Source organism: Mixia osmundae (genome assembly GCF_000708205.1).
Source record: "Mixia osmundae IAM 14324 unplaced genomic scaffold scaffold_1, whole genome shotgun sequence".
In the NCBI taxonomy this organism is placed as follows: Eukaryota; Fungi; Basidiomycota; class Mixiomycetes; order Mixiales; family Mixiaceae; genus Mixia; species Mixia osmundae.
Window position 1 is genome coordinate 1,438,158 of NW_014575563.1, and position 12,714 is coordinate 1,450,871.

The following is a 12,714-nucleotide window of genomic DNA, read 5'->3' on the forward strand; positions in this document are numbered from 1 at the left end:
GAGGCGGCCTGTCCATCATCACGCTGCACCGCCGTGCGTGCGCTGAGCGGGCGAGATGAGCTATCATCGGCCGACCTTTGCTCCTCTGCCGTCTTATGGCGGCTCCTCGTCGTCCAGCAGGAACACGCCGAGTCCAAACGCAGGGCGAGGTTTCATGAATGGCACCGAGCACCTATTGCCGTTGCATTCCAGCGGATCCACGCCGTCCCCTTTGGCTTCCCCTGGAGTACCCTTGTCTGCTCAGCCTATGCTAGGGAGGCGCATGGACGGCAGCAGCGATCGACGCAATGGCGGGCAGAGGCACGGTGCTCAGAGGTTACCAGACCCACCGTCTGATGAGTATGCGTACATCGATCCTTATTCACAAGGTCGGCCAAACGGCAGGCCGACTGTTCGATATCAAGACAATGACGCGCATTCAGGCCCGACAGGGTTTGGTCAGGCAAATCGTGCAGCAGGCCTGCGCGGTGATCTCAGGAACGACGGCGGCGCACAAGCCAGGAGGCGGCCGACGGTACGCGAACGGAGAGAAGGCCTACAACAAGTCATGAACAATGCTGCACCAGGCCGGACGGGCACATTATCTCGCGGTCTGACGAGGGGAAAGACGCTCATCCGGCCAGAGCGACACGTCGCGCCCACGCCGCTCATCAATCCCACCGCTGCTCTGTCTTCGCAGCTTGCCATGTCCTCCTCGACATCGAACCCATTCCGGTTCATAAGGCAGTTGTTCACGGGTGACGATGGCACGAGTCCGCTCTGGCGCGCTTACTGTTGGATCGTGACCTGCTGGGCGCCTGCCTGGCTGCTATCACTCCTTGGCAAGACCGATCCCGTGGCGCGGCAAGCTTGGCGCGAGAAGATGGGCTTGTGTAGCATAGCTGTCATCATGGGCGGCATCGTCGGCTTCGCGACCATCGGGCTCAATCGTGTCCTTTGTCCTGCTCAAGGCTCTTCGACGCCAAATACATTCATCCGCCTGGGCGAGAATCCTGGTGAGTGTCTCTCTACTGATTCAGCAGACGTGTCGCTAAGATGGGCATCCGCACAGATCTCGTAGGGATCAACGGGTGGATGTTCAATGTCACGAGCCAGGCAAAGGCAACTAACGGCGTCAATTTTGTGACGCTGTCCAAGCAAATGTCTGGCCTTGACGTTACAGACTACTTCGATAGGTCCAAGACGGCTTTTGCGAGCTGCTCCGGTGACGCAAAATACGTCACTACCTCGCTTTGCATTGGCACCGGCAGTAACACGACCTGTCCTCTTGCCGCACCCACGCCCGCCTACTTGTCCGGCCTAGGATTGCTCAACACGAGCAGGCAAGTCGGTATGGCTTGGGAGCAAGTCACTAGCGACGATAACAGCATCGTCATAGACGGTAACGTGCTCAATCTCGAGCCATACCTAAACGCAAACCCTACCGCAATAGACGGCGATCATATCGATGCCGCCATACGATACACACTCTCGCCGACGCAGTCAACGGGCGGCAAGGATGCTACGCGCCTCTTCTATCGGACGAGCGAGCTACGATCCGCCTCTGCGTGCTTAGTAGAACGCTACAAAGCCGGCCATATCGACAAGATCACACCTGGCTGCTTCGCCTCACAACTCTTCTTGTACACGTCACTTTGCGTCATCATGGGCGTCATTCTTGCGCGTTTTGCAATGGCAACAGTCTTTAGCTGGTTCCTGTCGAAGAACCTTGTCAAGCCACCCAAGAATTTGAGGCGTAAAGTCGTCTCACCCGCCGTCTTGCCGGAAGGTGCCAATATTGAAGTCAATAATCCCAACGCTACAGCGCCATGGACAATGACGCCGTCGCCTCAGAAGGGCGCTCGGGCTGCTCAAAGACGACCGACTCAGCCCAAGGGCACTCGGCAAGGGGCAGGCGTTGACGAGAAGCTCCGGCGGAAGAAGACCGTCGCAAAGCCAGTCGATGGGTCGGGCATGATCAACATGGCCGCCATCGGTGCCGAGCTCTTCTGCGTCTGCTTAGTCACTTGTTACTCGGAAGGCGAGCAGAGCATCAAGAGCACGCTCGATTCTATTGCCGCTACGCATTACTCTGACGCGCGCAAATTGCTCTTCATCGTTTGTGATGGCATGGTATCCGGCGCTGGCGAGAAGACGAGTACACCCGATATCTGCGTGTCCATGCTGGATGCAGACCCACGCTTTGGCGATCCTTTGCCGATGAAGTACACCGCAATTGGGGTGGGGGGCAAGGAGCAGAACGAGGCTATGGTCTATGCTGGACACTACACGAAAGTGTCTGGTCACCGCACGCCAACGATCATCGTCGTCAAATGCGGCACATCAGAAGAGGCACGAGATAAGAAACCGGGAAATCGAGGCAAACGCGATTCGCAGATGGTTCTGATGAACTTCTTCCAGCGAGTCACCTACAATGACCGAATGACACCGCTCGATTATGACCTCTTCCGCAAGACACAAGCGCTCATGGGCGTGACACCGGACTTCTTCGAGGTGACACTCATGGTAAGCACATTGGGCAACATGAGCGTTTTGTCTGACATACGGCGCGCAGGTCGACGCAGACACTAAGATCTGGGAGGACTCGCTCACACAGCTGGTCAACTGCATGCAACACGATAACATGATCATGGGCGTCTGTGGCGAGACGCGTATCTCCAACAAGCGCCAGTCCTGGGTCACCGCCATCCAAGTCTTCGAGTACTACATCTCGCATCATCTAGCAAAAGGTTTCGAGTCTGTCTTTGGCGGCGTGACATGTCTGCCGGGCTGCTTCTCCATGTACCGACTCAAAGCGCGCAAGATGGACGATTCTGATTGGGTGCCCATCCTGTCAAAGGCGGAGATCGTGCGGGAGTACAGCCAAAGTGTGGTGACGACGCTGCACCAGAAGAACTTGCTCCTTCTCGGCGAAGATCGCTTCTTGACAACCTCGATGATTAGGACGTTCCCCAATCGAAAGATGATCTTCTGTCCTCAAGCGCGGTGTCATACCGTCGTACCTGACGCTTTCTCGGTGTTGCTCTCGCAGCGGCGGCGATGGATCAATTCGACCGTCCACAACCTTATGGAGCTCGTGCGAGTACGTAATCTCTGCGGCACCTTCTGCTTTTCGATGCAATTCGTCGTCTCTCTCGAGCTCGTCGGTACTATTGTCCTGCCGGTGGCTATCTGCCTTACGTACAGTCTCATCATCAACTATTGCTTCAACCCGCCAACCCAATTCGCCGATGCGATTCCACTGATCTTGCTGGCCGGTGTACTTGGCTTACCTGCGGTGCTCATTGCCATCACATCTGGCAAGCTGGTCTACATTCTGTGGATGTACGCTCCGCTTCTCGCAGCTCGCGTGACATGCTGACCCACGTCTAGGCTGATCTATCTCATTGCTTTGCCGATATGGAACTTCGTCTTGCCCATCTATGCCTTCTCAAAATTCGATGACTTCAGCTGGCAAGTCTTGCGCGCGTTGTGTATGATGAAGCTGACACGGCGGTCTTCAGGGGTGAAACCCGGCGAGTGGAGGGCGAAGGCAAAGACAAGGGACATGCGACAACAGGGGGAGCAGCTTCGACGACCAAAGTGCCTCTGCGTCGGTGGGAGGCTTGGGAGCGTAGTCGCTTGCGCAAGCTCGAACGTGATGCCAAGCGAATCAGAGAGTTCGAACAGATCAATGGTCCTGGACAGATGATCGACAAGGAAGCTTTTCTCCGTGCAGATCGGCTCAGAGTCAACTCGACGACACCTTCGTATACGAGCGATGGAGAAGAGCAAGACCAATTCGGGGGGCAGATCGGGCAGTACAACGAGTATCTGCCTGGCGATCAGCCACCGCCTGTTGGTCTATATATCGCTGGATTAGACGACGACGCATTTACTGATGCAGGCACGATTGATGCCAATGAGCTCGAGATGGCTCTCGAGGGTGGCTGGGACGACGAAGATGAGGATGTCTACGAGAAAGAGCCTTCTTATTCGTCTCGGCCGAGCACTGGCCGATACGACTCTGGCGCGCAGACTCCGTTGTCGTCAGAGTCCAGCCATCAGCATGTTATGCATGCCGATCTTGGCTCTACAGCCCATCTACTGACTTCGTTGCCGAGGACACACGATACCGAAGCCCATTCGACTTCCTTCGAAGCTGCGCCTCGCGGGCATGCTCGAAATCGCTCGAAAGGATCCGGTGGCCACGCATTCTAATGCAATCTCGCAAGACCGTGCTTGTACTAGACGGTGTCTCTTGTAGTGACATCAACATGCATGCAGAAAGTATGAAGTACATTTGCTTGCGAAGCGAGACACAATGCAAGACTGATCGATCAGGCCGACTGATGTGCATGATATCACGGCGAAGGCTCGCTCGGCAAGAGGATAGGGCTGCTGATGTTGAGCATTCCACCAGAGATTAGTCTGCATTTGAGATGGGCTGTCAGCATGTAGTGTATGTCGACGCCGGGCGAGAAGGCGCTGACTTCGCGCTCGTCGATGGGTATGACGCCACTAAAGGTCTTCATTCCAGCATGTGGATCATCCGCGTCTCTACGCGCTTGACTTGCTTTGATTTTAGTAGTGGCATAATCAAATGGCTGTCCGCCTTCTGGTCTGACGATCGGTCTGACCGATGATCCTCTTCCAAGCGAGACGAGTATGGTCAGTTCAGACATGACGGATGCAAGGAGGCTGTCAGATGGCGGCTGCCCGTCCTGCGATACGAGTTTGATGCTGACAACATACTGCAGCAGCGCGCCGCGATACGTCGGTGGCGTGAAGGAGAGTGTGCCCTCGATGAAGGGCGGCGATGAGCTGTCGCTCTTGTAGGTGAGCTCTCGTTTGGCGGACTCGTGTGCGGTGTGAGACGCATAGGCAGGCGGCATGTGACTGTCATTCGTAGACGAGAAGATGGCCAAGGGAATCTCTAGCTTGAGCTTATCGTCCAGCTTGAGCATGCCGGACCGCTCGCCGCGAATGCTCAGCTTGTAGCCGATGCTAGCATGAGACCAGTCGCCGTCATCCACTCGCGCGGTGGGCGGCAAGGGCAAGGAAATGTCATTCTTGTGAGTCGCTCTCGAGTCAGCAATGTCGAAACTGAAGCCAAGCGTCGCCTGCTTGGTCTTCCCAGACGTTTTGTCCTTGCTCACTACTTGCGCATGGTCATACACCGTCTGGCTCATCTCCAAGAACGGATGGATCTCTCGTGTCTGAATGGGCATCATGCCTCCTCCCGATCCTGCACCCGCCGCGACTTGGGCTGCTTGCCATCTGTCCTTGCCATAGACCATGCCTCTGTCCTGCCATAAGCATACACATCGACCTGGCAGCTCTCGCTTGTGGAGACATCTCAAGCTGTCGAGCGTTTGCACTCACTCTGAGTAGCCTTTCAGCCGGACAGTGACGGCAGTGTATCGGGTGAGATCACTGCATACGATCTGACCTTCGACTGGTCCAAGGGTCGAGAGATAATGGCCGCCTTGAACGGCTGGCTCCACTGTCAGAGCCAAGTGAGATTGCTGGGCTTTCAGCGTCAATGCTGCCGGGGTGACGGTCGTTGGCTCGCCCCTTGATCGCCATCGGCTCATGAGAGAGCCATCCTCCTCTGCCTTGCCCATCTGATCCAGACAAGGGTGGCCAGCGTCACCCGTGCCAGCGCCGATAGCGCTATCGGTATAATTCGCGCTTGCCCTGTCGGTTGTTGCCTGTTCAGAGGGTCATCATCATGAGTGAAGAGCACAAGTCCATGGGCGAGAAGCTAAAGGAGGGCGTGCACAAGCTCGCAGTCGCAGCGGCTATCGAGCCGCCCACGGAACGGTACGCCGCCGCGCGTTTTGCGTTGGGCTGGAGCTTACGAGAGAGGAACCTGTTAGTGAGCTACAAGAAGACATCACGGACGCACGCATCAAGGGAGATGACAGCAAGGTAGCCAAGCTCAAATCACGGCTCGCGTCTTCACATCAGGACGCCTCGACGGGGCCAGAGGTCGCGGACGCTTGAGAGGAGACGTGACGTGACGTGACGTGAGATGGATGCAATATTGCGCACAGATGTCATATGTCTTGGTATAGCAACAAGGGCTCGCCCGTCTCTGTGATCTCGGGCAGTGTACACTGTCGCGTAGCTTCGTCAGAAATGCGTCTGTGGCTGGCATGATGCCTACTTTTAGATCAAAGGCTTTCGACAGCACAATCTTGAAGATCTTCTGCACGTTGATCCTGCCTTGCGTGTCAGAGCGAGACGCAAGTCTGTTAGTATATCACATACGAGTGTGAAGTCGAGCAGAAGATCAGCGGTGCCTTCATAGCCTTGGCAAACCGCTTTGCCTATTTGACCTTGTGAGACTATGCAGACCCGGTAAGAGCGATGCTCACCTGTCGGGTGACGTCCTCCTGCTCAGACTCGGCTAGCGTCGAAAAGTGATCGTACTTTGTGCCCACCAGAAACGGTATCGCAGTCTGCTTCTCGTTTAGGCGCGCTGGCCACAGCGATGCTATATATGCCTGCCTTGTTGAAGCCACGAGCTTGTCGGTACCATTCCTTGATGCTGTTGAGGGTAGATTTGCGAGAGAGATCGAACATGAACAATATCGCGACCGCATCGTTGCACACGAGCGGCAGCATATTAACGAACTCTCTCTGACCTACGCGCAGACTCGCCGGATAAGCTTCGTGATGAGGCTGTGAGTCGTGCAGCTCACCGCCCAGATCCCAAATGGAGAAAGTGATCTCTGTATTGCGGATGGAAATTGACTTTTCCTATGAGCAGTGATGACGCCTTGAGCGCGTTGCACTGTAGATCCGACTCAGCGAGGTACGCACCATGAAATTGACGCCGAGTGTCTGGATGTAGTCTTCGTCGAAGGAGCCTTCTACGTACTTGACCATCAAGCTCGTCTTGCCAATCTGTCCTGCCTCCTTGGTGACATTCACTCAAGCCTAGCGCGTAAGCTGACCTGCGAGTCGCCGACCATGCCGACCTATGTCTACCGTGTCAATGGAAGCAAAACTTGCGTTAGACCTCCACTCACTTTGATGACCACACTGCAGGGACTTGCATGAGCATAGCGTAACAGCATTCGTGAGCAACATGCCTGTTGCGGTCGTCATCTTGAGGCGCAGGCGCAGGCGCATGTTGGCTGCTGCTCTGCTGACTATGCGACGACCTGTACGACTCTTGACGTTGCCGCGACGAGCTTGAGCCTGCTCCTGTCGACGTACTCGAAGCCATCACTCGGCGACCTCGTCCCTGCTCGCGGTCTCGTGACAAAGTCAACGACGACGCGTGGCGTTTGAGCAGCTCGATCGTCAACTTTGATATTCGAGCACGCTCATCGGGCAAGGTGGCCTCGAATGTGACGCAGAGTGACGTCGAGGCAGGCTGTCGATCGTATAAGAATAAGAAGTCTCGGACATCGCTATCTACCGTCGAGCAATCCATAACTTCGCCAAAACTAAATCAGCATCATGTCTGCACTCGAAGGAGAACCTCAGATTGTCGACGACTCGATGGTCGACGGCGGTGCCGCGCCCAATGATGGTGACGAGCAAGTCAGCACAGGCTACGTCTCAAAGGGTCAGACGATCGCCATTCGATGTTTGATCGACAGGCTGATGATCTCCTCTTTGCTGCTACACAGAGGAAGCAGATGGTCTTTCGAAGGACAACATCCTGCCTGAAGGTACATCGCGCAACAAGAGCAAGCCTGCTTACCAGGATGATGATGCGCTCGACGCTGCCGTAGAGGAGGCATCGGCCGCCGATCGTGAGTCACATGCAAAAGCGCCTGGCTCAGCTGACGCACTCTGCAGCCGGTCAAGCGTGAGACTGCAGTATAGAATCGCACTGTATCTGATCTAAGAAATTCGATATACCCTTTTTATTGGCATCCGCAGAAGCCTCGCCTATCTGAGCCCGGTCGTGATCCACATACCCCAGATTACAGACAATCAATCGTCTGCTTTGATCATCTGACCTGGGCTTTCTGACGCAGTGTCCGCAACAGAGACCCTCAAAGTAGACGATTGCCCTTCGAATATGCACTCTGAGCATCGACAAACCTGTTTGCCACAAGCTTGGCGTAGCCTGCCAAGATGCGCATTCTCGTATGAAAATGTCCGAGCATATCGAAATTTCCAAATGGCCCTCGCAAAGCTGCTCGCAGAACTGTTGTCGCCACACAAAGCCGCACAGCCTGCCACCTTCCGTCCCTTTCCTTCGCTTCCCTCTCAACTACCGCGAAGCAGCCCAGCTAATCGAAACGAAATGTCTGGCCTCGAAGGTGAACCTCAGATCGTCACAGACGCCATGTCAAAAGGAGGTGCAGGACCTGCCGACGGCGATGAGCAAGTCTCTACAGGATACGTTTCCAAAGGCAAGTCCGCAGGCGGGGGCGCATCGTCCGGAGCAAGTTGACGAGGAAACGCAGAGGAAGCCAGCGTTCTGTCGAAGAAGAATATCTTGCCCGATGGCGCTTCTCGTAAGACTGCCAGCCACGACTACAAGCAGGACGAGGACGATCTCGACAACGAGGTCGCCAGTCGTACCAATGCTGAGCGTAAGTCGGTCGCGACTTGATTAGATACCCTAGCTGAGCATACATTGGTGCGAGCAGCCCAGGTCGAGTACACCCGCAGCTGAGCGCCGTCGCACCCGCGATGGATCTTTGCGCTTACATGACTTTGCTGAGCCATTGCACAATACTTCGAATCTGATCGTTCGTCGCGTGAGATTCTTTTGTGAGATCTGACGCTGAATCGTAACGGTTGCCTATCATAGCTTGACCTAAAGCCTCGACTTGAGACAGGATCGCGCTCGACAGGGTGCTTTGTTCAACGTCGAATGCGGTGATCAGAGCATGCTTTGATGTGATGCGAATCGACTGTGAGATGCAACATTGTGGGCAGGATCGAAAGAAGTGCACGGGCAAAGTGCTTACAAGTGACCCAAAGTCGAATTGGTGCGACAGGTCTATCGTAAACTCCGGTGTCTGCCCCCAAACCCACGCCCAGGACTACATATCGAATGAGCGCATGCTGTATTGCAACGTGCAGCACGTACGAGGAGCTCAGCACGATTGTCGCTGACAAACTCTTCGGCCATCATATCTTGCTCAGTTATTTCCTGTCTTTACTATTGAGCCTGTGATCTCTCAGGCGCTGGACTTTGCGTACGGTGATGGCGAGCTCGATGTCTTCAGCTTTGGCGTATCGCTCGGCGACGGCGCGTACGAAGCTCTCATGCCCAATCTCGGCGTTCCACTCTGAGAGATTACGCACGGATGAGGAGACAGATCCTACGCCCTTTGTCTTGAGGGATGGTCGCTCGGCCTTGAGTAGGCCGCGCAGCGAAGTGAGATCAGAGCGCAGGAGCATTGTGCCATGATGGTACGCGCGCGCATTGATCAGCTTGAAGGCGGAGCCTGATACGTATGGAAGCGCATGTCAGTCATCAGCCTGCTCATATAGCCCTAAGAGCTTATCTTGAAAGACTCGCAGACGATATCGTGACGCTCGTTGACGCGCGTCGGGACATCAAGGGCATTGAGCGCGCTCGAAACCAGCTCAGCCCCTTGACGTCGATCGAAAGAGGCTCTGGGCATGAAGAGACAGTAATTTGTATTGCCAAGGTCCTGCATATCATGAGGATGAGCTTGCGCGCAATGCACCCGTTGAGGGGGGCTGACATGGTATACCGTGCCGCCGCCGCTTCTTCGCCTGACGAGCGGTATCCTCAGTTGGCGTAGCCTGCTCAAATTGATCTCGTTCCACGGGTTCTGGGCGTCGCGATGAGCCTGGCAGCTGTTAACAATCGATGGGCAAGCTTGCCTGGTTTCTGCCAATGACGATGCAGGGCGCATTTCGATATAGCAACAATATATGCTGATCTGCTGGCGTCTTCCGAAAAAGCCTAGCGATATATCAGCGATTGTGCGAGTCTTAAGCATCAAGACTCGCCAGTCCTCGTACGCTAGATTCCAGTAGGGGTTTGTCGAATGCGACAAGAAGATTCTTGCTGGCGTGCCTGCGCTATGAGATCAGATAAGCAACGGAAGACATATCTGCTTTACTCGTCGCGTAGCTACGAGTCTGTGATGTGCATGAGTGCCATTGCATCGATCACTGCGAACGCCTCGGAAGCTTTACAGCAATCTAAATATCTAGAGCGTACGGCACGTGCCTCTCCAATTTTGACATGACACGCGATATCAAACTTAGGCGAAGAGACTGCATTCAACAGTCCAAATTATTCCCATTATACCCTGATGTAGACTGCTCCTCGAGTCGTGCCCTGAGTCGTGAGAGCTTCTTAATAGACTTTCTCGTCAGTTGGAGTAGTCTCTGTGGCGGCGACCTTATCGTCTTCGAAAGAGCCGTGAGACTGCATGCCCTCGGCGTTGTCCGTCAAACCCATGCCAGAGATATCGTAGCCATGCTCTGCGAGATACTCCTTGAAAAGTACGTCCTCTTGGGCAATAAAGTCAGGCGTAATCTCGACCAAGAAGAAGCCAATAACTGCAGCCAAAAGTGCAAGAGATGACGCGAGGTAGAACGGAACCGTGATGGATCTTGAGTCAGTTGCAGGGTAGTCACCGATGAGCGTTGGGATCGCCCACGTGCCACAGTAAGCTCCCACCTACTTGCTGTCAGTAGGGGTACTGCTGAGCGATCAGGGCTTACTTTGCCGAACGCGGCGGCCGTTCCGTACAAAACTCCGCGGGCCGGAGTTGGGAATGACTTTGCCGCAAGTAAGCCGATACAATTACCAGGGCCAACCTCGCCGAAGCATAGGAAGAGTCCGTATACTACTGCGAAAGCCGCAATGTGATTGGTAAGATGGTTGTAAAGGCCCGACATGATATAGCCGATCACCGCTTGAATTACGAGCGCGCCGATGAGGAGCTTTTTGGGTCCGATGAAAGGTAGCAAGAGGGCACCGCCTATGCATCCGGGCAAATAGAAGCTGTTGATCACTACACTGATGTGCAGAGGCGTTAGCGAGGTTCCAGAAAGCGATAGAAAGGTCATAGGGCGAGAAGGGACAGAAAGAAAGATGCTTTATTTTTCGTTCGCGACCAATCCGAGACCGAAAGCTTGACTTACTTCCATGCAAAGACCGTGGTTAGCTTAGTAGAGCTGCCTGTGATGACATCGATGATGGTAGAGGAGTAGAGACCGAAGGAGTAGCTGTGCAAAAAGATTAGGTCGCAACTGATGGGTCTTAATCTTGACGTACGCGCTAAAGTCGTAAATCCACCAGATCAGTGCGATTGCTGACCAACGAAGCCAGTATCGTTTGAAGATGAGGCCCCAGGGCATCTTCGCGCGAGTGATGGCAGACCGTTGGAACGCCTCTGGCTCGCTGCGGATGAAAAGTCGCAATAAGAAGATGACGGCAGGAACAACGCAGCCAACGCCGAGCGTGGTGCGCCAAGCAGCTCTGAGATGATTTTCGCCGTAGCCTAGAACGCAGAAGAGGGGAATTGCAGCGCCAGCGACGAATCCCCAACTGCATTCGGCGACGCGTCGGTCAGCCTCCATCCTCTTCGAGTACCAATAACTGACTCTATGGCACAATTCGTGAAGAGCGCAAACAGCATGTTGCCTCGATTGCTCGGAACATCACTGTTCTCGGAAGATTCGGCGCAGGCGACAGAACCGGCCGGGTATTCAGCCTAAAACCCGGTCGATATGAGCAGCTGTCGAATGGATAAAGCGACGCAATACTTACACCAATGCCGATACCGGTAAGGAAGCGGTATGCTGTCAATGCTGCAATGATCGAGCCGGGCGTTCCCCCCTTTCCGTAAGCACCAGCGCTCAGAGCTGCCATCGAAATGACTGATTAGACGTGAAGCCAGCGGTGAGGTTTGCACTGACCAGCGAATACGAAGACGATGATGTTGGCAATGTACATCGGGTTCTTGCGTCCGTAACGATCCACGATCCAACCGAAGGAAAGTTGGCCGACGACGATTCCTGAATTGTCTGTGGGTTAGAATGAATTGCCTGCTACCATCTCTAGACTTGCCGGCGAAGCCGATACCTGCCATAGGCTGATTCAGCGCGGCTGTTCTCCATGATCATGTAAGACGCACCAGCAAAGACGGTGCCACGCTGGTGATCGGCAAGGACAGCAGCTCCATAAATTCCTGCCCATCAAGAGCATCAGTGACTTGCCCCACGAAGGAAGCGCGAAGACGAACGACGCAAAAGTGTCAGCACACTGCCGATTGATCTAATATGAGGTACGTCATGAGCTCCGGCCACTGCGCATGAGCACTTTGCGCACCCATTGAGGTAGCCATCAGAGAAGAGAGCGGCGCCGCAGACGAAGACGAGGCCAGTGCCCCGAATCTCGCGGCGAGGCTTCCTGTGCACGCTAGTGTCAGCTCATTCCTCGAGAGAGCAACGCCTGCGCATGCCTTTCGACGACTTCTGCCATCGCTGCTAGCTCAGGCCTCGTATGGAGAGATTTGGGAACCGTCGCTCTATATCTCGAACTTCCCGCCCAGATTAGCCGCAGCCGCCTCTCGGCAGCACATGTACTTCTCTCCAGCACGAACGTTTCTGCGTGATCGAGTCTGGTCCCATGATCGGTAATGTGAAGAGGTCAAACCCTCACGAGGCTAGCCTGCCCAGCAACTCTATTTTAAGCAATTTGATTTCGCGCGCGAACTTTACACGCTGCCGAGTCACGAGCACGGCTTAAAATTGGAGGGACAG

The 12,714-nt window shown here is 54.7% G+C and overlaps 7 protein-coding genes across 7 annotated transcripts; 3 read left to right on the plus strand and 4 right to left on the minus strand.

Moving 5' to 3' along the window:
* Positions 1-55: 55 nt before the first annotated feature.
* Positions 56-4,200, plus strand: L969DRAFT_91946 (glycosyltransferase family 2 protein; the record flags this gene model as incomplete). The annotated part of the gene is made up of 5 exons (XM_014715629.1): positions 56-995; positions 1,052-2,505; positions 2,555-3,324; positions 3,373-3,453; positions 3,504-4,200. The coding sequence occupies 5 exons, from the start codon at positions 56-58 to the stop codon at positions 4,198-4,200; spliced, it is 3,942 nt and encodes a 1,313-aa protein (XP_014571115.1).
* Positions 4,201-4,228: 28 nt separating this feature from the next.
* Positions 4,229-5,956, minus strand: L969DRAFT_84368 (uncharacterized protein). Its single transcript, XM_014715630.1, has 3 exons — positions 5,891-5,956; positions 5,365-5,838; positions 4,229-5,283 (listed from the first exon to the last, which is right to left on the minus strand). Exons 2-3 carry the CDS (start codon positions 5,604-5,606, stop codon positions 4,344-4,346), a joined length of 1,182 nt encoding a protein of 393 aa, XP_014571116.1. The 5' UTR covers positions 5,607-5,838; positions 5,891-5,956; the 3' UTR covers positions 4,229-4,343.
* Positions 5,714-5,988, plus strand: L969DRAFT_42899 (uncharacterized protein; the record flags this gene model as incomplete). The annotated part of the gene is made up of 2 exons (XM_014715631.1): positions 5,714-5,805; positions 5,862-5,988. The coding sequence occupies 2 exons, from the start codon at positions 5,714-5,716 to the stop codon at positions 5,986-5,988; spliced, it is 219 nt and encodes a 72-aa protein (XP_014571117.1).
* A 53-nt stretch (positions 5,989-6,041) lies between these two features.
* On the minus strand, positions 6,042-6,962 carry L969DRAFT_14702 (uncharacterized protein; the record flags this gene model as incomplete). Its single annotated transcript, XM_014714917.1, has 8 exons — positions 6,042-6,101; positions 6,152-6,206; positions 6,256-6,314; positions 6,363-6,446; positions 6,475-6,632; positions 6,690-6,747; positions 6,811-6,894; positions 6,945-6,962. The coding sequence occupies 8 exons, from the start codon at positions 6,960-6,962 to the stop codon at positions 6,042-6,044; spliced, it is 576 nt and encodes a 191-aa protein (XP_014570403.1).
* A 325-nt stretch (positions 6,963-7,287) lies between these two features.
* Positions 7,288-8,629, plus strand: L969DRAFT_69634 (uncharacterized protein; the record flags this gene model as incomplete). The annotated part of the gene is made up of 5 exons (XM_014715632.1): positions 7,288-7,564; positions 7,629-7,754; positions 7,983-8,388; positions 8,428-8,546; positions 8,604-8,629. Exons 1-5 carry the CDS (start codon positions 7,456-7,458, stop codon positions 8,627-8,629), a joined length of 786 nt encoding a protein of 261 aa, XP_014571118.1. The 5' UTR covers positions 7,288-7,455.
* Positions 8,630-8,660: 31 nt separating this feature from the next.
* Positions 8,661-10,562, minus strand: L969DRAFT_606958 (uncharacterized protein; the record flags this gene model as incomplete). The annotated part of the gene is made up of 9 exons (XM_014715633.1): positions 10,059-10,562; positions 9,946-10,012; positions 9,817-9,898; positions 9,675-9,764; positions 9,500-9,620; positions 9,163-9,410; positions 9,050-9,112; positions 8,928-9,002; positions 8,661-8,870 (listed from the first exon to the last, which is right to left on the minus strand). The coding sequence occupies exons 1-9, from the start codon at positions 10,102-10,104 to the stop codon at positions 8,661-8,663; spliced, it is 1,002 nt and encodes a 333-aa protein (XP_014571119.1). The 5' UTR covers positions 10,105-10,562.
* L969DRAFT_84374 (uncharacterized protein) lies at positions 10,085-12,499 on the minus strand. The gene is made up of 12 exons (XM_014715634.1): positions 12,414-12,499; positions 12,281-12,361; positions 12,195-12,226; positions 12,087-12,140; positions 12,020-12,034; positions 11,869-11,967; positions 11,720-11,814; positions 11,554-11,663; positions 11,225-11,497; positions 11,092-11,175; positions 10,669-10,966; positions 10,085-10,624 (listed from the first exon to the last, which is right to left on the minus strand). The coding sequence occupies exons 1-12, from the start codon at positions 12,431-12,433 to the stop codon at positions 10,298-10,300; spliced, it is 1,488 nt and encodes a 495-aa protein (XP_014571120.1). The 5' UTR covers positions 12,434-12,499; the 3' UTR covers positions 10,085-10,297.
* Positions 12,500-12,714: the final 215 nt, after the last annotated feature.